The following is a 27,827-nucleotide window of genomic DNA, read 5'->3' as shown; positions in this document are numbered from 1 at the left end:
GAAGCGGCAGAGCAGCTTAGACCGGAGGCAATCCAATCCTTGCTAACTCAGATTCAGACTGATACAGTAAAACCCGCGGGAGAGTGGGTGCCTTAAGGCGAGCGCCCGCTCTCCCGATGAGCGTGGGATTTAGTATGCAAATGAGGGCCCACGGTAAAAAGAGGAGCTAGGGATGCTAGTGCATCCCTAGCGCCTCTTTTTTGACAGGAGCGGCGGCTGTCAGCCACGGGTTCGGAAAACGGACGCCAGTATAATTGAGCGTCCGTCTTCTGACCCGTGGGCCGATTAAAATTTTTTTTTTAATTTAAAATTTTTTTTAAATTTTAGGGGCCTCCGACTTAATATCGCTATGATATTAAGTCGAAGGCTGTACAGAAAAGCAGTTTTTTCAGCTTTTCTGTACCCTTCCCCGGCGCTGGCAGAAATTAATGCAAGCTTTTGGACAGGTGTTAATTTTTGAAAGTAAAATGTGCGGCTTCACTGCACATTTTGCTTTCTGGATCACATGGGAATAACTAATAGGGCCATCAACATGCATTTGCATGTTGCAGGCGCTATTAGTTTTGGGGGGGTTGGCAGCGTGTTTTCGATGCGCTATTACCCCTTACTGTATAAGGGTGTTATAATTAGTGAGGTTTGGGTGGACCCTTGGACACTGTGGCAGCTGACCCTTGAGGCCATAGGTCAGGCTCAGCTCTTGGACATACAAACACAGATTTATCTTTATTTAGACAGTTTGAGAAGCTACCAGAGGTGGCAGTAGTGAATAGAAGATGTAGCCCGGCTGGACTAGTATTCCCCAGGTGCTGGAACAGTGGGTCCTCCGGTAACAGTGCTGTAGTGGAGAGAACTGAGAGTATGAGTACAATAGAGAAAGGGAGAGCTGGCCCTCGAGGAGTGAGTACCAGATTCCTGGGAGCAGGGAGACTTGTTGGCAAAGTACTCACACAGCAGTTCCACGTAGGAGATGGCACTGGCGCTGGAACGGGGGCAGGCCCTCGAGGAGTGAGTACCTGGTTCCAGGGAGACAGCTCTGAGGAGTGGATGATAGTAGTACTCACTGCTGTCTGTAGCAAATTCTTCCAAGTAGAAGAGGAAATAGATGCAGGCAGCAAGTCAGGGAACATGGGCCCTCGAGGAGTGAGTACCGGTTACCTGTTAGTGACCTGAAAGAAGCAAAAGAGGCCCCCGAGGAGCGGGTACCCCGTTCGCAGAAAGAGTCCAATAGAAGTTGGAGAGGCAGAGTAGCTGGGTACGGAGAGCGAATCTCATTCGTAAGAATCCCCTTACTAACTCAACGGCTAGCAATAAAGTGTAGGCTTAAATATCCGGGCAGCATGACATCATCACAGGGGGACGCCCCTGAGGAACGCGCCAATGAGAAAATAAGAATGAGGGCCGCGCGGCGCGCGCACCCTAAGGTGTACCTGTAGAACACAGAGGGAGGCAGCGCCCAAGCCGGTCCGGGGACGCCGGAGAGGACGGCAGGCAGACGCCGCGGCAGCCAGGCGTCCATGAAGAGCAGGAGGAGCCGCAGAAAAGGAAAGGTAGGCGGAGTGAAGCCATCTGGAAGTGACGGTCGCAACAAAGGGGTAAAGCTAGCGCGTCAAACGCGCGGCCAAATCCGGGCTAACAGTGTGCTCCACCGGAGCGCACTGTACTGTATCGGCCCGATTGTTAGCAAATGAAGGGAAGGCTAAATACCAGGCTAAATACCAGGATAGGATGACGTCACTCGGAGGGGACGCCCCCGAGGTTCCCGCCATGACGTGGATGGTAGACGTGGGTGGCGTGCACGCACACACCCTAGGAGGCCCTCAGGAAATCATGGCGAACACAGTCACTGTTGCCGATCCGGGGACACCGGCGAGAGCGGCATGAAGACGTGGCAGCAGCCATCTTCCCAAGGCTTGAGAGGAGAGAAGGAAGAAAGGTGAGGCACAGATGTCAAAGTCGTCTGAGACCGAACACAACACTTAGGAAAGCTTTGCTTTCTTGGTTGTATTCAGAGGGGGACATTTTTTGATCTGCAAAGTAGGTCAAGCCGCAGTACTCTCTAGATTGCTTAGAATATGAACTTGCCTCTTTCTTAGCTCTACCTCCTTCTCCTGGCCTTATTCCTGTGTCCCTCATCTTCTTTGGCCTAATATACTTTATTTTATGTGTTTACATGTAACAGCTGCTCAAATTATTTTTCCCCAAAATTACAACTAGAGTTGCTAACTTGGTCCATTATTTTGAGGGCATGGATTTGTTCTTGCATTTCTTGGGGAAGTCGGAACTACAAGTCCATGCCTTCGGTGAAGGAAAACCAGCATTGCATCAATCTGTAGTGAAAAACTGGACATATTTGGCAACCTTAGTTACAAGCACTGGCTCGGTTTCTAAAAATCAAGTCCATGTTCAGCTGGGTTTATGCTTTTCTTGCGTCACAGTGCAGGCTGCACAGATCTGTGATGACACTCAGCACAGCAGGACTCGGATCTACTTAGATTTATAGTGTTGCAGGTGATTAAGTAGGAGGACCCCTCAAAGAGCTTTTTAAACATTAAAATGTCTTCTGGAATGAAATTTTAAAATCCTGATTTTTGTTATTTCTATCAGAATTATGTAAGAAAGCAAACTAATAGTAAAGAAGTTTCAGTAGGGTGGCAGCTGCCTCGGCATTAAATTGTGATCGCTAGGGGTCAACTAGTGACCTGAGTTGCGCGATTTTGATTGGAAGCAGATCTGAGAAAATGATGTTATGAGGAGACACGGTTCATGTGTTAAGTGGTTCTCATTTAACAATCTATATTATACAAAAATAGATGAGAGACTCTGGTTTTGTTTAAATAATTTTTTCCCTAGATGGCAGACTGAATTAGCCATTATATGTGAGTGACATCAGCAGTACCGAACAGACTTGTCTCTCCTAGCTAGAAGAGCTATGAGTTCTATGAGCATGTGTGGGAATTCCCAGTCCTTGTTTGTCTGAGCACAGCTTGACCATGTCCTTCCTTTGCATTCAGGTAGGCCAATCCCTACCAGTGGGGTTATGCACCTCTATCAGCAGGTGGAGACGGAGTAAAAGTTGACATCACAAATATATATAGCCCTGCTCCAACATCAGCTTGCCAGTATTCTGACTCCAGCATATGGTGGACATGCATTTCCCTACTGGGGATTGCTTGTATAAAAAACCCCCCAAAAACCCCATAGACAGTTTCTAGAGAAGATGATGACTGGATTGCACTGCTTACCTCCTGAGGTGATACCGTTGTGTCCCTCCCTCAGTTGCATTCCAGGATCCAATAGCCTTTTTTCAAATGTGGACTTCAACAAAAGAGGCACGTAGCGGTTGCAGACTGAACTGAAGGCCCACACGGAGCAGGAGCCGTAGGGAGGACCAGGTAGGACAAAACAAGGACTGGACAGAACCACAAGAACTAGGCTAAGAATATACAGCACAGGCAAACAGGAAACATATAGGACAATTCAAGGGAGAAACAGACAAAGAGGCTTAAGCAGGCTGCAAGGCAGAGTAAGAGTAGAAGGCCTGAAGGCCACAAGGCAGGGCAAGAAGACCAATGAGGTGACAGAACAAGGTTGGAAGGCCAAGGAGGCCACAAAAGAGAAATAAGGCCATAGAGACCACGCAGTAGCAAGGCAAGGTGGGCCAATGCAAGGAATCATGGTGACTTGAGGAAGAGGCACAGAGTGTAGGGAAAGACAGGGTTATATAGGGCAGGTCTTGCCGAGTCATGTGGCCATCAAGGAGGTGGCTACAGTGAGAGAAAGTGTGTCTTCATGAGGACCTCTGCTGACATGGGGGCTGCCTAGTAGGCAGAATCATTACACTCTTCGCACAAGTCTTCTCTTCCTGCAGGATGTAGAGTGGATGTACCCTCTATATCTGGAGGATACTTATGCTCATATTCCATTCCACTATTGGTACAGAGACCTCCCACGAGGCATGTTAGCAGCACCTCAAGTATTCATAAAAGGCCAAATGGTAGTGACAGCGCATCTGCGACAACCAGATTTCAGAGTCTTCCTATACCTGGATATCTGACTTGTGAGGGCAAATTCCCAGGAAGATTTGTTCACTTCCTTGTAAACATCAATTCAGTTGCCTCAAAAATTATTTTTTATGAAAACATTTTTTGTATATAAATAACATAATTGATGCCCTGATGAAGCCTCGTCAGCAAAATGCTAGCCAACGTCGGCAATTTAAGCGAAATCTGTGGATTGGAACAGTGTTATGAGTTAAGTCAAGTTTTGTATAAAAAAAAATACAAAATTTCTTTCATAAAAAATTTTTGTATTTTGAATAAAAGGATGGTGGAGGTTTTTTGACCGATTAGAATGATTGTAGCAAGTTCTTAAGTTTTTCAACTAGGCTTGCTTTTATTCCAAGGTCTTTTCCTCCATATTAAAAACAGTTGGAAGATTCAGTAGAGACAATTGTAGTGATTGAAATTATTTACACTATAGTGAAAGTATTCTCTTTATGGTTTGAGGTTTACAAATTAAAACATGCACAATTATAAACATCTTAAAAACAAATATTACATTACATTAACAAATTATATATCTCCATAAAGTGATGCTCCATTTCATGCCTGAAATAACATTTTCATATCTTTATGACAAAATTATACCATTTTATCCATCATCTAATATCATGCCTCACAGTTAATTGTTGACTGCACCATAGGCTTGTTAATATAGCAATGTTTTTAAGGACTTTTTTCAATATTTTTGTATCTATTATAGCTCTCAGTAGTTTAGGCATTAGCTTCCACATTATTGGCCCAACTATTGAGACTGCTCGCTCACTGACCTCTCCTAAATGAGCTTGGTGGAGCATAGGCACTTGTAACAAGCCTTTAAGATCTTAAGAGTGGCTCGGAACAGCATTACACATCTTTGTACCTGAAACAAACTATATGTGTTAGCGATTAATTTTATGTATTAACATCAACATTGTATATTAAGTTCTCTATTGAACTGGTAACCAATGAAGTACTGATAGGGGTAATATGGTCATATTGTGAAAGGCTAATCAGAACCTGAGCAGCTGAATTTTGTAAAAGTTGGAGAGCTCTGAGTGATTTATCAGGTAAAACTAGCATTAGTGAATTGCAATAATCAATTCCAGTGAAAATTGACGACTGTAGGGCTGTTCAGAAGTTATCGGGTTCAAGTAGGGGCTTCAGTCGTCTTAACGATTGGAGCTTATAATATCCTGTCTTCACCAAGTTACAAATGCAGACTTTCATGGATAGTCCAGTGTCAAGCAGTACACCCAGGTCATGGACGGAGGAGTCGGTCGCTATTTTATGTCTTATAAATTTGAATGGAGGTAGTGTTTCAGGGTGAGGTTTTTTTACTTAACAAAATTAATTCTGTTTTCTGTAAATTTAATGCTAGTCTGTTGTGCAATAGCCATTTCTGTTTAAAACTTTGGCTTTTTCCCCCCTAGTATTTATTTTATGGCCGTACAGCAACAAGCCAGCCTCTGCTGTTTACTTTCATTTTTTTCTTATGGTGCAGCAGAAGATGCAAATGAAACATCAGGAGGGTCCACCTTGCTGATCCAGTGGCCACTCAGCCTCTCTTGCTTAAATTTGCAGGTCCTTGGCCTTACACCATGATTATGGATAGAATCCATCCATTCCCATAATGGTAGGGAAATTTAGAATTTTAACATGATGCACTAAATTGAGCAGTGCTTTCTTGTAGCTGGAAATAGATTGAATCCCTCTCTCTTCGGTGCAAATTATTACACTTTGCGATTTTAGTGATGGAGAGAGCAGTCACTATGTGTTTTCTGCTATGAGTAGTCATGTCCCGGACAAGATCAATTCCTGAGATTCCTCATGATATCTTGTTCTTCTTACATAATGAATTTTGAATTTCAGCTTACCGTTTTATGTTTGTGTTTTGTTTTTTCAGTGACCTTGATCAACAGTATATAAACTATATTTTCAGGTAAGACCACTTTATATCTGTTTCTTGTCTTGTGAGCAGGTCAGTGGTCAACATGCTGGTTAGGAACTATATAGCTGACTCTCTTCCAAGTCAATAAACCAATGTACAGCTTATTGGCAGGGTAGGCAAACACTGTAAGCAGGGCTCGCACCAGCAGTTTTGCCCTCCTTAGGCGGCATTCTCTCATTCCCTTTCTGGATTGCTCTCCTTTTTTGGCTTGCACTGTCTCTTCCCCACTCTCTCCCATTCCCCCTACAATGGATTGTAACTCCAGGTCTCCCGGGTTTCCCCAGTGTTGATACTGCAAGCGCTACATCACTGCCCATGCTTCTCTTTCTCTGACAGTGGCTTTACCAGGCCTGGGGCACATTAGAGACACGGATATTCAGTCCCCATACCGTCCCACCACTTCCCCCACAACATGTGCGTCATCCTTAAATAGAAAGTAGGCCGGCGGCGTAGTGGTATCAGCATAGAGACAGTGTGTTCCGCTGTACCTTTGCTTTGCTGAAGCTGCCGATTATATAAAAAACAAAAAAAAAAGGATCCAAAGAGTGCTAGACACTTATGCAATAACAAAAACTATAGAAAAGTCTAGCTCAAGTATTGAAGGATTGTATGAAGTCAAACTGGGGAAGCCTCATAAAGTGCCAACATACGGCTATTAAGATGCCTATAGGGCTATATAAAAAACAAAATAGCACGGTTGGCGCTCTACCAGTGTTTTAGTTCTGGCTGACTCAAGAGGGCTGGGGCAGTAAACTGGAGGCGAGGCAGACATCCGAGTGAGGGGTTTGCCAAAAGAACAGGGAGACTTGGCCTGTCTGAGGTAGCAAATTCATGTTTGCTGTTAAAAATATGGAATTACAAAATTATAAATGCTGTTTCTCCAAATAATGTTGTCCCAGTTTAATTTAACTTGTAGCCAAAATTGTGTCTTGCTAGAATTTGGGGGTAGAAGAGTAAGTAAGGGCTCCAAGTCCCATCCCCCCCCTTCTTATTGACGTAGCCTTGGCCACCAGTAAAGGATTCTGTGCCTTTAAGTTGCTCAAAGTGAGAGACTGTTTGTTAGTAACTGGAGTGTGATTACCGTAGAAACAGAAGGAACAAACAGGATCGGAGCTTCACTGCACATTTGTAGCCAGTGCCTGTTTTAAAATGCAAGGGTTGGGCATGGAGTGGAGCGTTCTCAGTGGGGTTCTTTCAGTCAAGCGGGCTGGGATTACAGCAATTCCAGGTTTGGCAAGGACTGCACGTTGGCTGCCGTAAAATGAGCAGCTAGAGAGGTTTTAGGGTGGTTACAGTGTTCTGTTTTCATTAGGAGGTTGTCCAGATTTTTCCCATGATAAGCCTTAGTAGTGTTAAATATATATTGTACAGTGTAACAAACCGATAGAGGCAGTCAAACTAAAACAACTAAAGTGTTCAAAAAATACAAATTTGTAAATGGAAAATCATAGTGAAGTTGCAAACACTAATGTTATGTGTATATTAAACAAAATAAATTACCTTTCTATTAGAAATGTTTTTATTCTTCTTAGATATAGCATACTGTAAGCTGTTTTTAAATAACAATTATCAACCTTTATACACTCAGTTATACTTAAAATTACAATCATGAGAATTTGTTTTAATACCTAAGTACTGTTATGTCCTAGATCCAAAATGCTCCAACAAATGGTCGCACTAAAATACGCATCTCTTCCGCCTGATGAAGACCTTGATTGGCGAAACAGAGGTCATTTGTGAAGGAGAGTTCAAGTTGACATCTGGCTTTTAAACGTGGCAGTTACAATGGATTAAAGCTGAACCCAGTCCGATTTTGGTGCGAATGTAATCTAGTCCTGTGTGACCATTTGTTGGAGCATTTTGGATCTGGGACACAACAGTCAACAGTGTTCTGGAGAGACATTTAAAAACGTATCTGCTACACGGACATTTTTGTATTAAAACTGAAATTCTCAAGATTGTAATTTTGAGTATATCTGAGTGTATTTAGGTTGATAATTGTTATTTAAAAACAGCTTATCGTATGCTATATCTAAGAAGAATAAAAACATTTCTAATAAAAGGTAATTTTAGTTTAATATACACATAACATTAGTGTTTGCTTCAATTTTCCATTTTCTCTCTCTCTCTAAACATATATATAGAGAGAGAGAGAGAGAGGGAGAGGGGATATATAATTTGGAACTCAGGAGCAATTTCATCCTGCAGTAAAGTGAACAGAATTAAACATGCCATAGCAGCTTGTGCCTCCATGATGATGACTGAATAACTGGCTTTGGAGGAATGGCAAGGAACAAAACCAGTGATGGAGGGGGGAAGGAGAGGAGTGTGTTAAATTATTTTATGAGAATAGAACATGTCCCACCTAGTAGATGAGAACTGGATAAACAAAAAATAGCACATCATTTCACAAAGCTAGAAAGAGAATTCGGTGCTTTTTCACTAACACGGGAATTTAAAAAATCCTTGCACTTGCGCAGTTTAGGGCATTCTGTTGAAATAATGGAAACTCAGAACAGAAGCCAAACGTATCAGTAGCTTGGTTAGTCACTCATGTCTAAAATGTGTTTGACCTGGCATGCTCATGGGTTAATCCTGAGATCCATGCTTGGAAGATTTTAGTTCCCATCCTGTCTCACAATCAACATGCAGTTTTCTCAGGCAGCTGAAACTAAAATCAAAATTTGAAAGTTAGTCTGTTTACTGGATGTTATATTTGTATTCTTTGTGTTGCATTTTTTTAAATCTCATTTTAAATGTTCTTGTTTTTGTTTTTAAGTATTGTGCTATTGGGCTTTGCTTCACATCCCACAGGTAACTCAAACTTATTATTTTCATAAAGTATATTATCTTAAAATTCCTCTAGTTAAAAGGAGCAATTAATTCAGTTGAAATGGTGTCTTTTCATGCTTCAGCTGTCACATTCAGCTGAAAAGATGTAAACGTTTGAGTGTGTCCAAGTTAAATATGGTATCTGAGTGTTAATACTGCTGTCTGAATCTGTTAGAAAATCCCGTGAAAGAGCTCTCATCCAGGTCCGATGGCTGCTTGCTGACTGACCTTACCACGGGAGTTACAGAGGGACTGGGACTGAGTGAATGAAAGCTCACACACCAAGAAAAAAACATACTTGTACACACTGTGTATTATATAAGAACCATCATAAGCTGGACCCAGGAACTTAGAAAGCGTTTATGAAGGTCAGAGCAGTTGTAATCCTAGGAACCATTTTTTCACACAAATTTCCTTTTGAAATGTTTGTGTCCCACAAACATTAAGGGTCCGATGCAATACAGTGTATAACCCACAGTCTGACGCGGGATAAATAGGTGCTAATGCACCCCCTAATGCAATAGGGGGATTAGCGCCTATTTAATATGCGTCCAATGCAGAGTTATCGCTCAGCTATTAACGCCAGCTGAGCACAGGCAAAAGAAGTACAGAAAAGCAGAAAAAACTGCTTTTCTGTACTTCTTTTTTTAAAGTAAAAAATAAATAACTCTGCAGTCCGCCGAGTTATGAAGACCGATGCCGGTAAACTCGGCCTCGGTTTTCATAACTGGCCGTCTGCCAGTAATGAAAATGGCCACCGTTTAAACCCTGCGACCGTTTTCATTACTGGCAGACAGGCAGGTTTTAAAAACCGAGGCCGAGTTTACCGGCTTCAGTCTTCATAACCAGCAGCCGCTGTGGGTTGTGTTAGCAAGGAGGCGCTAAGGTCGCGCAAGCGACCCTAGCTCCTCCTTCCTAGCGTGACCCCCTAATTTACATATTGCATGGCGCCCCCCTTGCGGGCGCCATGTGTGCATTAAGAAAGTGGATGCTGAAAAGTCAGCGCCCGCTTTCCGCGAACATTATTGCATCGGCCCCTAAGTAACAAATAGAGTGCTCAAAATTTCTTCACTTAAAATAATCAGGATATTCCAAGTTGAGAATTTTACATCGACTAAAACCTCTGTTAACAATATAAGACTTCAGCACTGTTTTACAAACACTTATATTTTCAAACTTGGAATACTGCAACTCCCTTTTACTAGGCCTCCCCGCAAGTCTACTAAAACCACTACAGTTACTTCAAAATGCATCAGCAAGACTCCTAGGGACTAGGAAATTCAAACACATCACCCCCTCACTGATAGCCCTGCACTGGCTTCCTGTACAATCCAGAATTCATTATAAAGTGTTATCCTTAATTTTCAATATTATCAACCATATCGGTCCATGCCTATTAGGAGTGACACTACAACACTATACACCACAGAGAGACCTAAGATCACAAAACAAAGGTCTCCTAATGGTACCCTCCATTCAGAACACACACCTTATGTAAATAAGAGACTGAATGTTTGCGATAGCGGGCCCCAAGCTGTGGAACTCACTTCCAGAGTCGTTACGTAAGATAATAGAAAGAGAGAAAACTTCAAGCGTGAACTGAAAACATGGCTCTTCAGAAAGGCATGCAATTTTTAATGTAAACTGCTATAATGCTGATAATTGCATTGACAGTACCTGAGATAACGCTAGTCAAACAAATAATATATAATGAATGATATAAAGGTATTACTAGTAGGATTAGAATTTATTTTCACTTTTATGTAGACCTAGAAAGAATTAATATGAGCTAAATTAGATAGGAGCTACTATGACACCCTAGAAGATGTATAACTATGAACTAGAATATGTATTCACTGTGGTGTTGAATTAGAAAGTTGAATGTTAACACACAGCATATGATCACTGACTATGAATATGAATGTAAACCTTTGTGATCTTCTTTTGAAACGACGGTATATAAAACTCCTAAATAAGTAATTTTTATGATTATTTATTTATCTTCACACTGAGGCAGATTTTTAAAAGCATTGCTTGCACAAAACAGCCACATAAGTGCATATGCAGGCCGCGAGCAAGCAACATGGATTTTAAGAAGCTGCAAAGTACGCGCGTACATACCTGTGTACACTTCAAAAATAAAAGGGTGAAAAAGGGGCGAGGCATGGGCATTTCAGGATGGGGCCAAGACTTGCGCGTGTAACTCTAAACATGGCGCACGTCGGCATGTTATCTGCGTAACTTTACTAGTGGTACTGATGAGAAGCTAGTCTGGAGAACTCGAGTTTTAGGACTTTTAGCACAGCGTGAAGGTTCAAAGTCACATGGGGGTGAAGAACCAGAGGCATCTTGAAGACCTCAATATCAACTGGACAAATTGGTGGACTAATTGGAAAAGCTGTGTTTTCCCTCGTGTGAGCAAGTTTTAAAATCCACCTGCATATGCGCGTAAAAGCCGCTAAAGCCTTAGCGGAAATACCTGTGGGCCATTTACTTGAGCTGCCTCTTAAGATTACAAAGTAGGAGTATTGTAAATGATATGCATATACTTGCGCGCATGATGTAAAATTGTAGCACATGTCCGCTCACAGGCTGATATGCGTATTTATGGGTGCATGTGCATTCCTTTTACAATTAGCTAGTTGATGTCTCCTGACATGAATTCATGTTTCGAAGGACTGCCTCTCTAAACATCTTCCAATACTTAAAGCCAAACTCTTACCAAATTTTGTTTATTCTTGGTGTGTATTTAGTTCCAAACTTTCAGTTTTCTGGGTGGTGGTTTAGTGAAGGAAAACGGAAACATAAGGAGAAGAGAACTTCCTTAAATGTGTCATTGACAAAATATTCTCTAGCCTTATGCTGAAAAAAGAAAAGAAAAAATGCTGTACATACTTGACCATAAAATGATTTTGCAAAAAGAATTGGTAAAAAAAAATTGTTAGTACAGATACAGTACATCTCTGGGAGGCTAGGAATATGTGAATTGCTATTCAAGTAGGCAAAGTATAAAATGAGATGTCTTCTGGAGGTTGGGATCAGGTAGGTGTCCCCGTTTAGTGGATCTGAGGCTCCTGACAGGTGCATGGATGTTGCTTCAGCAACTCTTCAAGGCTTGACCGGCTCAAGCAGCAGAAGCTGGAGCCAACATGCAATCTGGGCCTCCAGTCTGGTAAAACAATAGGGACTATGCAGCTGGCCCTAGAGGCCTTATTATCTTGCATATTAACCACATTTCACAGCTTCTTCACCTCTGAATCACCTCCACTCCTCAGCTGCTGTTTCCCTGCTGTACTATGAGAGCCATCTGGAATAAATAGCACGACTGTGTGGGAGCAAACCCAGTACAGGAGCCAGAAAAGCAGCAGTTAGTGGGTGGCGGAGAAGCAAAGGATGTTGATGCCTAATTAAGCATTAGAGCTTTTTGTACCTTCCTACCCCCCTCCCCCAATCGCTGTCAGAAAAGAAGAAGATTGTGAAATAAAGAAGAGAGAAGTGTGAGGTGAGGATGTAGTAGAGAAGAGGGAGTGACAAAGCACTAGGGGGCCGATGCAATAAAAAAAAGCACGAAGATATTGCGTTCATTAGGAATGCACGTGGTTTTAACGAGCCCATATTTTTCCGCCGGCACCGCAAATGCAATATTTAAATTGAGCTGAAATTAAAAGCGCCATTTTTTTATTGCATCAGATGTTCAATATTGCATCACTGGTGCAATATACAAAAAAAAACCTGCCTATATCGGTCAAAGGTTTGGCAAATGTAGTTCAATTGTTGAAGTACAAAAATCAATATTTAAAAGGAATAATGCATATTTGATATCGGCTTTGTTCCCGTTTGTGCCTGTGACGTCAGCAAGTGCATCATAATCCTATTACGAGCAGGGTATATCAATAGCTGCAACCAGGTAAACTTCCCCTTTGTGTCAAGTTCGATTGGACCTGTACTGGCTACAGACTGATCCCTTGAATTCACACGACTTGAGCTTCACCTCTTCATTTCCTTCCTTTTGCAAAGGTAAAAACTGGTTGTTTACCATAAACTATATATATATATATATATATATATATATATATATAATAAATTGTAAATGTATGTTCTTAAATACAGCTATTGAGAATAGAGCGTGTTAAAGATAAATGTCCGAAAATAGGGCATCGCAAAATCAATGGGTCCACTGGTATTGGAAATGTGTACAGGGGTAAACTTTTTTTTTTTTTTTTATAAGATAAGTATTCCTGAAAATTTTTCTCGGCATTTTTTGTTGGCATCCAATTCCTGTATGGCCGGCTCACATCATCACACGGCCATTAAATTGTATTGTAGATTGATGTCTCATACCTTTATGTTTATAATACCTGAGGCAGCCACCCCGGCACAGACGTTCTTATCCACTTTTCGAACATCTGTTAGCTTCTTAAACGATTCTCGATCCCTGTACGCCGGTGACTCAGTATTAAAACTCTTGATTTTTTTATTTGTTGTTATTTGGGGTAGCAATTTTTTTATTAGTTATTATTTTGGGGTAGCAATCCTGGAAGCCTTTCTCTAAGTCTCTGTCCATGCTCTGAGGGGGTGTGTTTCTGTTTTGTCCTTCCTGGAGTTTTTCCATAGAAATTCCTTGCTTTCTGGCCCCTAGAAATCCATTTTGCGATGCCAGTTAAGAATGTCTGTTAGCTTAAGGACGCTCGACCCGTGTATGCTGGTGATTTTTTGGCGGGCCTGTGTCTCTTTATTTTTCTATCTGTCCATGATCTCTGGGGGGGCCTGTGTCTCTTTATTTTTCTGTCTGTCCATGATCTCTTGAAGGCCTTTCTCACTCTACCTGTCCGATGTGTTTTCTCATGTATCATAGCTGTTCTTTAAATTGACACTAACTGGAGTACTATACTTTTCTTTCCTGTCTCTGTTTCGGCAGCGAGTTACTGACATAGAGAACAACGGTCGAAATGCTGATGGTCATGACGGCCATCAGAATGCCAATGGAAGGAAATGAAGCTTGCATCTGGATGAAGAGCAGGCGGACCCTAGAGGTGTCCAACCACCTCCACATAAGCGTGTGCGTGATGTGCGCTTCTCGGATGCGGAGGAGGAGCAGCTCTGTGAGCACTTCAAATCCAAGTGCTCAGAGTCCACCAGAAAGCAAATCTGGGAGCGGATCGCTCGAGAGGTCAGTCTCCAGGAGTTCAAGACCAGGGATGTGAAGCAGGTCCAGCACCGCTAGCGTGACACCCACATGGTGGTGAAGGAGAAAGCTGCCAAAATTGCGGCTTCGCGTAAACAGACAGGTGGTGGGCCTGCTTGCAATCTGCAATTGACCCCCCTGAAGGAGCTGGTCCTCTCCACACTGCACTCAAGAGGCGCTTGATGGAGTGACTGCACCTGACGGCTGTGACTCAGGTTGACCAGAAGGTACAATTTTCAAAATGACTACCTTGTTTGCATTCTTTGTTTATTTCCATGTGCTTGGGCAGGGCGAGCGACCTAACTAATTTTTGAATGTTTTATCTATTCCTGCAGCTGCTATGTCAGACGTGACAAGAAACAATATGGATGAGGGTGTGGAAGATGGTTCAGACTCTTCTTCCACGCCTGAATTCATATTCCCCAACATCACCGATGACAGCCCTCCCACTGAGACCCAAGTGGTCGAGGATCCACAGCCCAAACAACTTTGGACACTGACCCTGCAGGAGGACACCCTGAAACACAGCCGGCAGAGACTGCAGGGGCTCCGGTAGAGCAGCAAGTGGAGGAGATTGGCATGCCCATCATCTGCCTAGATGAGCTTGTCAACAAAATGGTGACCAACCTAATAGAACATCAGCAAGGTCACAACTCTGCTGTTGCGGAGGGAGTACAAATGGTCCTCCAGTAGATGCAGCGGGAGAACCGAGAGTTCCAGAACAACATCACGGCACTGGTGGGAAGACTGGTTCTGGCCATGGAGGCCTTAAGTCAAGTCTTCACATCAGCAAGACAACAGTGACAGTTTTATTTATGTCTTATCAATAAATTAGTTCCAAGGCTGCTTTACTATTCTAACAATAGTAGAAATGCAATAAATGAATTCCCAGTTTGGCATTAGCATGGATCTCATCTTGAATCAATTACAACTTTTAAATGCTTTGTAAGCTGGATTGACCATTTCTTAAACTTTGGTAATCATCTCTCATAAATGGTGCAAAAATCTAATGTTAAAGTTGGGAACACTATACAAGAGTCAATTAGCTACAATCTCAAGATGAATAATAACACTCAGAAACTGACATTGGAGTAAATGTGTATTGCATGGCTCCTATCTCAGATCTTGAGATAGATCTTGAAAACTCTGTAGTTTGTTTGTTTTTAAAACCCACAAATATTTTCTTTCTGTATACATTAAGTGGATGGAGCTATAATACAAAAGTTACTCTGGACTTGTTATTCCCATTTTCCAAAACTTGTTTCTTCACAAATGGAATGTTTATTCTCAGAGGTCAACTGAAGAAGGAAAACTAAATTGTCACAGAAGAAACACTGAATTGGGTGAATTAATTTCCCCTTCACTTGTTGGAAATGTTCTACTCTCAGTAGCTTTGAAACCTGTTCTGGGTGAACATCATTTAACCCTTTTTTTGGGATAGGCTGTTCCTTTTAATGGCACAAAGTCAGCATGGCTTTACCCAAGGCAAGTCTTGCCTCACAAATCTGTTTCACTTTTTTGAAGGAGTTAATAAACATGTATATAAAGATGAACCGGTAGATGTAGTGTATTTGGATTTTCAGAAGGCGTTTGACAAAGTTCCTCATGAGAGGCTTCTAGGAAAAGTAAAAAGTCATGGGATAGGTGGCAATGTCCTTTCGTGGATTGCAAACTGGCTAAAAGACAGGAAACAGAGAGTAGGATTAAATGGACAATTTTCTCAGAGGAAGGGAGTGGGCAGTGGAGTGCCTCAGGGATCTGTATTGGGACCCTTACTTTTTCAATATATTTATAAATGATCTGGAAAGAAATACGACGAGTGAGGTAATCAAATTTGCAAATGATACAAAATTATTCAGAGTAGTTAAATCACAAGCAGATTGTTATAAACTGCTGGAAGACCTTGTGACACTGGAAAATTGGGTATCCATATGGCAGATGAAATTTAATGTAGATAAGTATAAGGTGATGCATATAGGGAAAAATAACCCATGCTATAGTTACACAATATTAGGTTCTATATTAGGAGCTACCACCCAAGAAAGAGATCTAGGTGTCATAGTGGTTAACACATTTAAATTGTCAGTTCAGTGTGCTGTGGCAGTCAAAAAAGCAAACAAAATGTTGGGAATTATTAGAAAAGGAATGGTGAATAAAACGGAAAATGTCATCATGACTCTGTATCGCTCCATGGTGAGACCGCATCTTGAATACTGTGTACAATTCTGGTTGCCGCATCTCAAAAAAGATATAGTTGCGATGGAGAAGGTACAGAGAAGGGCGACCAAAATGATAAAGGGAATGGAACAGCTCCCCTATGAGGAAAGACTAAAGAGGTTAGGACTTTTCAGCTTGGAGAAGAGACTGAAGTGTTTAAAATCATGAGAGGTCTAGAACGGGTAAATTTGAATCTGTTATTTATTCTTTCAGATAATAGAAGGACTGGGGGGCACTCCATGAAATTAGCATGTGGCACATTTAAAACTACTCGGAGAAAGTTCTTTTTCACTCAATGCACAATTAAACTCTGGAATTTGTTGCCAGAGGATGTGGTTAGTGCAGTTAGTATAGCTGTGTTTAAAAATGGATTGGATAAGTTCTTGGAGGAGAAGTCCATTACCTGCTATTAATTAAGTTGACTTAGAAAATAGCCCCTGCTATTACTAGCAACAATAGCATGGAATAGACTTAGTTTTTGGGTACTTGCCAGGTTCTTATGGCCTGGATTGGCCACTGTTGGAAACAGGATGCTGGGCTTGATGGACCCTTGGTCTGACCCAGTATGGCATGTTCTTATGTCCTCCTCTTTGTCTGGGTGAAAAAGTACATAGCCCCTCCTGACCAGGTCAACACTGTAAAAATTCAGAAAAAATGCAAAAATCCAGGTCAACACTGTAAAAATTAAAAAAAAAATCAAAATAAAAAATCCTTCCGCCCCTCTCTCTCTTTCTTGAGTCCTATCAGAGGAGCCAGCAGGGTAGTGTCTCTCCTTTCCTTTGCTGGGGGCCTAACTTGGAGAGCGCACTGATACAGCTCCTTCTGTTTTGAAATCAAATCTATACTGCCACACTTTAACTTGGACTAGCCTCTCCCTCCCCCTTGGCCTACGGGACTCCCTATTCCAGACAAGCTGTGGGGCAGGTGCTGTAATGAATGGTAAGCCCCTTTGCAGCTGTCTAACCAAGGGCTGGGAACTAGGGCCATCTAGTGGACTGGAGACCACTTAGTCTTTACAATCAAATAAGTAAAAATATTTGTATATGTTTGGATTAGAAATGAATGAATGTAATTGGTATGATGTGTGCATTCTACTGTTTTATTATTCATATGTTTCATGTACTCTGCTACATACCTTGGATTTCCCCTGGGACAGAGCTGAAAACAGAGCTATCATTGTCACTCAAAAAATACATTAAAAACAATGTGGATGGAATACAGGTCGAAAAAGGAGGGAGAGGGATAGAGACCCTGGATCCTTTAGTATCATCAGATCTGGTACATGAATCTAATCTCATGGAAGTCTGCAAAGCTATAAAGAGTGAAGAAGCTTCTCAATTTTGCTGGGTTTCCCTTTTGGTTGAAAGTTGTAAAAAAAAGGCAGGAAGCTCTAGAGACTGGAGTGAAGCCCTCCAAAATTTGAAATGTTTTCCAGCCCTCTTTGGAGGATTTGTTACAGCCTTCTGAATTGTGCTGTATAACAAAGATCGAAAAAGGGAATCTGTCAGTACATATAAATGTTTCCTGGTTCACAACATGTAAGTTAAAGAATGAATTTTTATAGAAACAAATTCGTCCCTCCGGACACTGGAGCAAAACTACCATTCAGAACTTTGCCATTAGGTTTCTTGATGCTACAGTTTAAAAATAATGGCGACTACTAGGACAATTAACTTTTGGATAAAGATTACTTCCAGCATTCTGGAACTAGAGATGGGCCAAAATTATTGTAACCTTGGATTGCAACTGTATAGGCTATCTGTAATTAGGGGATTTTTCCATGGGTGAGAGATTTATCAAGTCATGGTGAGAAATCTGAGGGGAAATGATAGTCCCAACCAAATCAGTGAAAGACTATTTTCAACTGTGTGTTCACCTAATATGCTTTTCTTTTTGTTAAACAAACGTAATTTACTGCTGAAACCTAAAAAGTAAGCTAGTGTTGACGTGGAATGTGTGAGTGTCTGCTGTAGTGCCCGGGGGCGGGGGGGGCGAGCCGGGCTCACATCCCATGTTCCTTGGGGCTGACTAGGCCTGGGCATGTCACAGAGGTGGTAAACTCAAAGCTGGGACGTAAAAACAAGATCCCTGCTTCAGTAGTGGCTTCTAACAGCCCACAAATCTCTGTGTGGCTCCAGAGAAAAGTCTGCATATTTTAACTGGAAAGATAAAAAAAACAAAACATACGATTGAGTAATTCACTCATTCCTGCATGCTTCTGTAGTGTGGTTTTCCTGTTTCTTTCATACATTTTGGGGAAATCTCATCTCCCCATATTTAGTGAAGCCCCTCTTATAAGGAAATGTTTGTGGCAAACAGAAGCTTGTGGTCTTTGAACTGCACTGAATAAGAAAGAAAGAAAGAAACCTCTGTATGCTGATAATATAACAAACGACTTGAGATCAGTAAAATATCATTAAGCCAATAGAAATGTGGAAACCATTGTAAACTGAAAGGTCACACAGCTGTAAAGTCTTGAAGGAAAGTTATACTGATGACCACTTAATTTGCCATTCTGCCATTGTATCTAGCAGTATTTCGGCAGTTTTCCATTCAGGATGTTGTTGTTGTCCTTCAGGTGATCTCTTCAGCGTCTTGGAGTTTCCATTCCTCTACTTCTACAGATTCCATAGTGGCTGCTGTGCCAGGTAACCTTTCTCTGCCTTTGCTGATGGGGTGCTCGTTAATTAAGAACCGTATTCAATTTGTTAACTTACAGTTTTGCAAACAGTCATGCCATAAATGGGCATAAATGTTCTCTTCTCCTGCTGCTTACCCAGGGGTAAAAGATACATCAGTGGGTATTCTTAAAACCTGTTGAGAAATTTTGTTAAAAATATCCCCAGGTGAAAGTACTGATAACTTAGGAAAATGTAAAAACTTTACATGGCAACACCTGTTAGCATGCTTGAACTTCTCAAGCCTTGATTTAAGGGTCACATTTATCTTTCATTACAGTCATGTGTGAGGCCTGCAGTTTGGAAGTGTTGCTCCGACAGCTCTTATCTTAGTAGTGTGGACTAAGAAAGAGTTTTTTATATTAAAGATTAAGTGTAACAGCAGAAAAATCTTCCAGACTTGCCGAGAGAGAGCAAGGGCAAGGATGGCCACTGGGTGGCCTAAACAGAGCAAGAACAAGGCACTCGGGTGGCCACAGTAAGGAGCAGAAGCGATTCGATGATGAGGCACCGAGTAAGTGGTGAGAGGGTTTTATAGGACTGGCCTTGCTGCATCATGCAGCCTTCACGGCAGAGGCAAAGCAAGACTGAGCGTGGCTCAGTGAGGTCCCCTGCTGGCAGGAGGGCTGCCTAGCAGCCAGTAATGTTATATGTTATGCCAAGAAGTGATTTATACCTAGTGCACACATTTTTTTGTCGATATTTCCTTGTTAGTGCCTAGTTAAATAACGGGAGAGTAGATATATCTTTTATGACCCATTGATGGTATTGCAAACATGCCTTTGGAGTTTTTCATCTTTGCCCTCTGGCCTACTATAAGGGATTTAGATATAACACAATGTTTGACTAGATCGTATTATATGTTATAAGTGCTGTTGGGCTGCTCTGCTATATATTGGTTTTCATGGGAGCCAATCTCCTCCCTTCTTCCTTTTGAGTTTTTGTTATGGAAACCCTTCTTTGAGGGCTAAAGAGGTTTTTGGATTTTTCTTCACTGTGAATTAAGTGCAAATCTGTGCTGCCACCATCAGTGACCCTTTGTCAGGCACATAGGAGAAATAATAAATTAATTATGAAATATAAGTGCCTTAAATATATAGAGAAATGCATACAAATCCTACGGCACCCTTTTATTTTCATTCTGTAAAGAATACTGTTCTGTTACATTTGGTAATCCACAGTGTTTCTTTGGCAACCCATCTGAGGTGCTCCACGATGTACCAAAGCGTGCTGTATTGATGTTTTGTAATCAGGAATCAGTACAGTGCAGTGGTTGTCTCTTGCTCTGAGTGCATTATTTAGTTGTCTTTCTGGAACCCAGCAAACTCGTTTATTTGAGCTTGGAATTTAAAATTGGCAAGGATAAGTTTTTATAAAGTTTTCTACTTTCTATTCAGTCCAAAACCTTTTTATTATTATTTTTATTTCCTATGTGATTGCAGTTGATTGGAATAAATGGGGTTTAGCTTGGACTATGGTTATGCCACCCCTGTTCTTATACGTTTTTCCTCTGGTAGGGATGAATTAAAGTCACCTGACCAAGGGAAGCCTCTGTCATTCTTGAAGAAGCTGAATACATGATGAGGTTATTTTATGACTTTTAATTGCTTTGCTTGTTTTTGTAGTGTTATTTTTAAATGTCTGTGCCTGGTATTTTGTGTTGATATATTCATGCATTTATAAACAGCTTATCTGGTGTTCTTTCTGTTTTTGCTAAGCTTAATTCTATTAGTATACCTATCAGTCAAGCACTGAGTGCTGTGTGCCATTCAGAGAAAAGGGTTTTAGGTATAGTGGGAATGGGGCCATATTTGGAGCAACAGAGGGCTGTTACAGTATGATAGTTTTGCTCTATAGGTTTTAAGCATCATTTTTTTTTTTTTTGCAGAGTTGTTACTTCACAAGTGGTAGTGGAAGGTGTTTGTGGTGCTGTTACTGAACTGATACCAGAATTTGAATAAACTTTTTTGTCCGGTGATTGTAAAGGTCAAAGTCCTAGGTCCATTGTTGAGGAGAATTTCTATGGATGTGAAGTGTTACAGAACTGGAGGTGAAGGATTTATATTGAGATTCTCTCCCTTCCTGTTTAGACTCCAGAATTCATGCTCCTATCCATATCAAATAATTGGGTGAATGAGACTATCAAATAATTTTAATGGGATGTTAAAACTGGCAAGGCTTTTTTTTTTTTTTTTTTTTAATTTGTATAGAAGAACCTTTGGGGCTCTTTGATAAAGTGTCTTTTCTTAGTGTCCAGTCAGATGAATCCAGAACAAGTGGGTTATTTACCTCTACCAGCAGATGGAGACAGAGCAAACTGACGTCACAGAGTATGTATATATATATATCTATATACCCCTTCAATGACATCACTCTGCCAGTATTCTCCATCTCCAGCAGATGGTGGACGTCCCTCTCCCTACTGGGGATTGCTTCAATTGAAAAAGGAGAAATAAGGAAAGTAAATTTGCCCTGCTCATCTGCGGTGATATCAATTGGTCCCTCCACCAGTTGAGAATTCCTGAGTTAATTTCCCTGGTCCCTCAGATGAGTGCCTTGGTCTGTTAGCTGATTTTCAGCTGGGGTGGACTTAGCTGCTTAAGCAGCTGAAAGGCAGCGGGTGCAGGAAGACGAGCGCAACAGTGACGGCAGATGCTCTCTCCCCCCGCAGCCGGAGACAGTCTCTGTACTCAGCCAGGTAAGGTTGAGCTCCGGTAAGTTTAAAAAAAAAGATTATACAGAGAATTAAAAGGAGGTTTTGTGTTGTATGGGCTTCCTCCTCCCCCGGTCTCCATGCTTGACGCGCCGATCCGACATTCGTCCCGCTCTGTGGGAGGTCGAGGGACATGGGCAGCCTGGTGGGTTGAGCAGCTTCCTTAGGCTAGGCCCCGCTCCAAGGCGTTTTCGCTGCGTGCTGCGTGGTAGGCCGCAACGACTTTTCGCGTGCTTCCTAAGGTTGCTCTCTACGGGATTGTTCCGGCATGTGCGTCTAGTTGCGTGTCCAGGTTGTGCACACTGTTTGGGCGCACTGTCGGGCCCACGTTAAGCTCGGCCATTATGTCACTTGTACCTAAGAAGGCAAAACATCTTTCTCTTTGCACTGCTTGTCATATTTGGGTATCTCAGTCTGGAGTGCCCACTGATTTGTGCCAGTGCTGTTTGAAGGCTCAAGAAGTTTTTCTCTGATTGGAGTTCCTGGGGCAGATGCGTTGTCTGAGCCAAAGAAAAATCCTATTTTGGTTTCCTTGCATAAAGCCTCTTGTTTTTTCCCTGTGATAGAGGACATTCAAGAATTGATTGATCTTGCGTGGGGCGCCCCAGAGGCTAATTTCAAAGGAGGTCGGGTTTTGGAAAGCCTGTACCCTCTGGATCCAGTGGTAAGAGCGCTTACGTTGGGTGGTGAACCTAGCCAAGAACAGCCTACTCAGTTACTGGAACACCTGGGAGTTTGGTTCAACACGAAGCAGGGCAAGATGTTCCTGCTGGAAGCTCAAATTCAGAAGTTGCTAGCTCAGCTTCATCTGTTGAACACTCTGAGCCTGACCTTATGGTCTTACCTGCAGTTTCTTGACTTAATGGCAGCGAACCTAGAAGTGGTACCGTGGGCGACTGCGCATATGCGTCCTCTTTAGTGCTCCCTCTTGTCTCATTGGAATTCAGTCTCAAGACTATTCGATTAGGCTCCGCCTGCCGATGGAGGTTTCCTCCCAACTACAATGGTGGCTGCAGGCGACTCATCGAAGGAAGGGAGTTTCCCTGTCCCCACCGGAACTGGCTAGTATTGATAACGGATGCGAGTCTCCTTTATTGGGGAGCTCACTGTCAGGAGTTGACAGCGCAAAGGCGCTGGAGTGCAGAAGACTCTCTCTGGAACATTAATTGGCTGGAAGCCAAGGCAGTCCAGCTGGCATGTTTACAGTTCAGCGACAGGCTGCAAGGTCGATTGGTCCGAATAATGTCAGACAATGCAGTGACTGGTCTTACATCAATTGGCAGGGAGCCAACAAGTGTCACAGGATATAGATCAACTTATGGAATGGACAGAGGTGCATCTCCAGATGGCTTGAAGACAAATTGCTATATGCCATTTCTCCATGGCCCATGTTGGGCAGATTGATTTGAAGGATCGAACACCACAGAGGGATGGTGTTCTTGGTTGCCCCAGATTGACCCAGGAGGCAGTGGTATGCAGATCTGTGGAAGCTTCAACTCCCAGTGCACAGGAACCCATTACAGCAGGGACCTGGCCTTCATGAAGATCCATCTCGATTTTGTGTTTCGGTATGGCCCTTGAGAGGGCTCGATTGCTGAAACATGGATACTCGATGGCAGTGATTTCCACTTTGCTTAGGGCTAGCAAGTTCTCCACTTCCTTGGCCTATGTGAGCGTTTGGCTAGTGTTTGAGGCCTGTTGTGAGGATCAAAGTACTCTTCCTCATTCAGCCAGGATTCCGCTCATTTTGGAATTTTTGCAAGATGGCTTGAATAAAGGTTTGGTCCTTAATTCCTTAAAGGTACAAGTAAATGCTCTCGCTTGTTTCAGAGGTCAGGTGAATTGTGGTTCCTTGTCGGCCCATCCTGATGTGGCCCATTTCCTGAAAGGACGCAGCCTATGCATGTGCGGTTTTGACAGGACCATGGGCAGCCTCCCGCCCTATTCAGGAGTAGCTTGGACGCTAAGAAATAACAAATTACTACCTACCTGATAATTTCCTTTTCTTTAGGACAATCAGATGAATCCAGCTTCCCTCCCTTGGCTGCCAGATGATTGTAATATGGTCCTCCTGTGTGACTGTATATGACCGAGATTACTGGTAAGTGTTAGTCCAGTCCCTAGACTAGTGTTAATACATTTCTTATCTGAGCTCAGTGTTGTTTGTTGGCCAAGTATTAAAATGATTCTCTGTTTTTAATCAAGTTTTTTTCAGTCTGTCCACAGTTGCTTTTGAAGAGAATACTGGCAGGCTGATGTCACTGCAGGATTATATATACTGTGATGTCAGTTTGCTCAGTCTCCATCAGCTGGTAAAGGTACATAGCCCACTTGTTCTGGATTCATCTAACTGTCCTAAAGAAAAGGAAATTATCAGGTAAGTAGTAATTTTTCATTTATAGCCATTTTAAAAGCAAGGGACCATCCTGGGAGAATGAGCATGCTGTATGGAAATGTCACTTTGACTTGCCCACCCCCTTCCATCGTCAGCTTGCTCCATTGTCACTCCCCCTTCCCCAAAATACTTCTGTTTTGAGATGCCACTGACTCTGGAAGCGGAAAGGGCTACTCTTCCTCTTTTTTTTTTTCTTGTTTTTATGCTTTGGATATATCAGGATAGTGGTAGAAAAGGTTTCTGATGCTGGTTGCACAGCAGTACCCCGAGTTCACTTGCATCCATAATGATGGACATAGAGAAGGGAGGAGATTGCAGCACACCAAAACAGCAGTGTTGTATTGGGAATTAAATAAAAATTGGTACATTTTGTAAATTGTAACTGTTAAGTTAAGTAAGTTGAAAGTACAAAATTCTGCATTTGGATTTGCGGTAATGAAAGGGAAACCTATAAGACTTTGGGAGTGGAGTAACTCATCCCTGAAACAGTGTCAGAGAGAATGTGTTTTGATGTATACTACCCAAGTAGGAATCTTCTCTCGTTTTTTCCAACAGTAGTTAAAGAATTCCATTCCATAATGAACAATCGTCGAGTATGTGTAGAAACTCATCATACCCTCACATCTTGCATTTTTCTCCTATACCACCTCTTCCCTCCTAAAGCTCTCACAAATTGTAGCTACCCACTCAAGTCCACACACACATCATCATTTACACTTCCCTAACACCCCTGCCCCCCCCCCCCCCCCCCCAATCTGGACCAGAGTATCCGATCAGCCTTTCAAAATCACCAAATCACATTACCGAGCTGAGGTATAGCCAAGCTCACATGAGTTACTTTCTTAACATTTGGTAACAAATCATAAAAAGTCCCCCAGAGAATTACATAATCCTTATGAACCATGCAGGATAGAAAGTGTACATCAAAGTGTTCTATTTGCATTAAAGCTAACATTTTCTCTTGCCATAAAACAAAGGGTGGAGAAGTTTCCTCAATCCATACACTTACAAGCCAGTAATAGAACTAATTTTACAAAGTATCAGTAGCCAGACAACAGAGAGGAGGGAGAAAGAGAGAGATTTTGAGTCTCCCAGAAGCAAGATCTTTCCTTGGAAGGGCAAAGTCACCCCGGTACATTTCTTCAATGCTAAAATAACTTAATTCCAAAACTGGAAGCTTATATGACATAATAGAAAAAAATAAGTCATCGTATCCTTCTCTGTCTGAAACTTATGACAAATATCTGTGTCTGCAAGTCTCATCCTTATCCTTTTCCTTTTAACATTATTGATATAGAAATGATGTAATATTTTTTTCTCCAAGGACAAGCAGGATGGTAGTATTCAGGATGGAGCCCGACATGGAAAACCTATGTCAAAGTTTCTAAAACTTTGACTGAGCCTCATTGGGCATGTTTAGCATGCATTATACCACATGGCCACGTGGGATGCTCTTCAGTCTCTTCTTTTCCGCAGAGCCTGTCATTTCACGCTTGGGTGATAGCCTCACTTTTTTCAACTTTTTGGGCCTACTTGGCCTACTTTTGGAAAACTCGTTTTCGTGATAATTTTTCTTTGCTGCCTCGTGCAGTTGACACCTCCGGTTCTCATTTAAGGGACCTAGATAGAATTTTCGATGGTTAGCCCTGTAAGTTTATTTTTGTATTGATACCCCAGTTCGGAACTCACTAGCCATCGATGGCTGCCACCATCAATTTTTATTTTGCGTCCATTTTATTTCATGATGACATGTCTTCGTTGGGATTTAAGCGATGACCTGGTTCACAAGGACCATGTCTATCACGGACCTCCATGATAAATGTCCTCTGCCTTGCGGCATCATGTGACATCCAGGGTTGCAGCAAGTGCGCCAGAATGTCCCCGAAGGAATGTAAGATCCAGTTTGATAAGATGAAGTGCCTCTTTGGGCAAGAGAAGACAAAGCCATTGGCATCGGAGGCATCACCATCGAGAGACCTCTGAGCTGCATCAATAGACACAAAGTTGAAATTGGCGAGGCCGTCAGTTCCATTAATTTTGTCAGCTGGAAGAGACACCGGAGACTGGCCATCATCAGGCTGTTCCAGGTCAAGGATGTGTGGTTACTCATCAACCTCTGCACTGGGGAAGGACCATGTCAAGCATTGAGGAAAGCCGAAGAAGCATCGGTATCTGTCCCCGTTGATACATTTTGTCTGCCATGGGGATGCAACAGCTTCTGCTGTGATGCCCCCGAAGCGACCCCGCGGTGAGGAGAACCAGTTCTCCATCGATACCAGGGGGTGCACCACGAACTCCTTCAGTCTCGATGTCATCACCGATCTTAGCCACCAATCCTCCTCTCAGTTCTGAAGAGGATCTGGTTACACCTCCTTTGTCCCAGCCTATATTGTCATCGGCTGTGTTTGAGGAGGAACTGGAGCGGCATGTCCAGCTGGCTGTCGAGAAGGCGATTCGCAGTATCTGGGCTGTGGCACTAATGACACCAGCATAGACACCATCACTCCTTGTGCCGCTGCTGGAATCCCTGCATGCGCTCATCAGCATGAACAGCCGGTGTCTGTTCCCGGGACATCATTGATGCCCTGCAGGGCACTGCTGCCTCCCCCCTGCCGGTTCCTCAGAGGAAGAAGCACCCTGAAAGTCTATGGGGTTACACGCGCTTGTTTTAAAATCAACCTTATTGCTAATACTATCAAGATGCAAGGGAAATCCCAATTCTTTTTGCCAGAACAAAGCCAAGCCTACAAGACATTCTGAGCCAAAGCTTTGTTTACATAAATAATACCATTGTAAAATAGAAATTTTCCCTCACCATTTTGCTTGGTATCAACCAATTTCAGTTCCTTTAAAATCCAAGCATAAGGTACTTCCAAGAGAGGAGAAACAATGTCAGATTTGCAGGCATGCAAAGAAATTTTTATGCTGGATATCAAATTCACACTGAAGTTGGGTAAAGCTTTGTATACACCTGAAGAATCATCTACAAAATGTCTTAAACAAGAAAGCCAATTTTTTTATGCCAATCTGCGAAAACCTTGTTGTCCTTGACAAGTAGCAAGTTGATATGTCCCTGAGGGGGAAGAAGCAAATATATCTGGGCTTCCATCTTCGAGATCTTATGAAATTATCTCCACGTACACACCATAGGCCTTAGTAGTATGTTCCTCTTACTTCCTGGGAAATTGTAGCATCATTTAAATGAAATAATCCTAAAGGGGAAAATGGTGTTGCCATGTTATTAAGATTTAAAATATTATATTTTTGTACACCCCTGTATTTAGTTCCCCAATAAACTGCATCTGGGAAGCCACATTGTAGAGTCTGAAATTAGGGGCATCTGTTCTTCTCATTTCCTGGCTCTGTAGCAGCTCTTCGAAACTTATTCTAGGCCTCCTCTGCCACCAAAGAAATCTAATAAACATTGATTTCAACATTGCTAAAACACTATGGGTCAACTAACATGGGAGCATTTGCAACCTGCATAATAGCTTCGCAAGCAAGATCATTTTAAATTGTGCACACCTGTCCAACAGGTTACTGGCAGCTCATGCCATACCTTTAATTGCACATTGAATCCCTCAAGTATCTCATTAAAATTTACAGAGTGTAATGTGGATAAATCAGAGGGAATCCAGATCCTCAAATATTTTATCTTGGTAGGAGACCATTTAAAAGGGAAAACATCCTGCTATTGTACAATTAATGAAGGACATAAAGGCATAACCTCAGATTTGTCAAAATTAATCTTTAAACCTGTAAAGGATTCAAAATTTAAAAAATCTGCAGGGAACTCTGTATGTCGGTTTTCAAATCAGC

The 27,827-nt window shown here is 42.2% G+C and overlaps 1 protein-coding gene across 8 annotated transcripts in view; it reads left to right on the top strand.

Moving 5' to 3' along the window:
• Positions 1–27,827, top strand: part of TMEM241 (transmembrane protein 241) — a 204,686-nt gene that overhangs the window by 109,652 nt on the left and 67,207 nt on the right. For all 8 annotated transcript variants that reach the window (XR_003854780.1, XR_003854782.1, XR_003854781.1 and 5 more), the window contains 3 exons: positions 5,944–5,979; positions 8,768–8,802; positions 18,801–18,870. Coding sequence is in view for 3 of the 8 variants with exons in the window: in XM_029591130.1 (XP_029446990.1) it covers positions 5,944–5,979; positions 8,768–8,802; positions 18,801–18,870 (141 nt within the window). In the remaining 5 variants the exon portion in view is untranslated. The remainder of the gene's footprint in view (positions 1–5,943; positions 5,980–8,767; positions 8,803–18,800; positions 18,871–27,827) is intronic.

The sequence above is a fragment of the Rhinatrema bivittatum genome, chromosome 2 (genome assembly GCF_901001135.1).
Source record: "Rhinatrema bivittatum chromosome 2, aRhiBiv1.1, whole genome shotgun sequence".
NCBI classification, from domain to species: domain Eukaryota; kingdom Metazoa; phylum Chordata; class Amphibia; order Gymnophiona; family Rhinatrematidae; genus Rhinatrema; species Rhinatrema bivittatum.
Note: the sequence above shows the minus strand (reverse complement) of the source record. Positions and strands in the feature narration are given on the sequence as shown.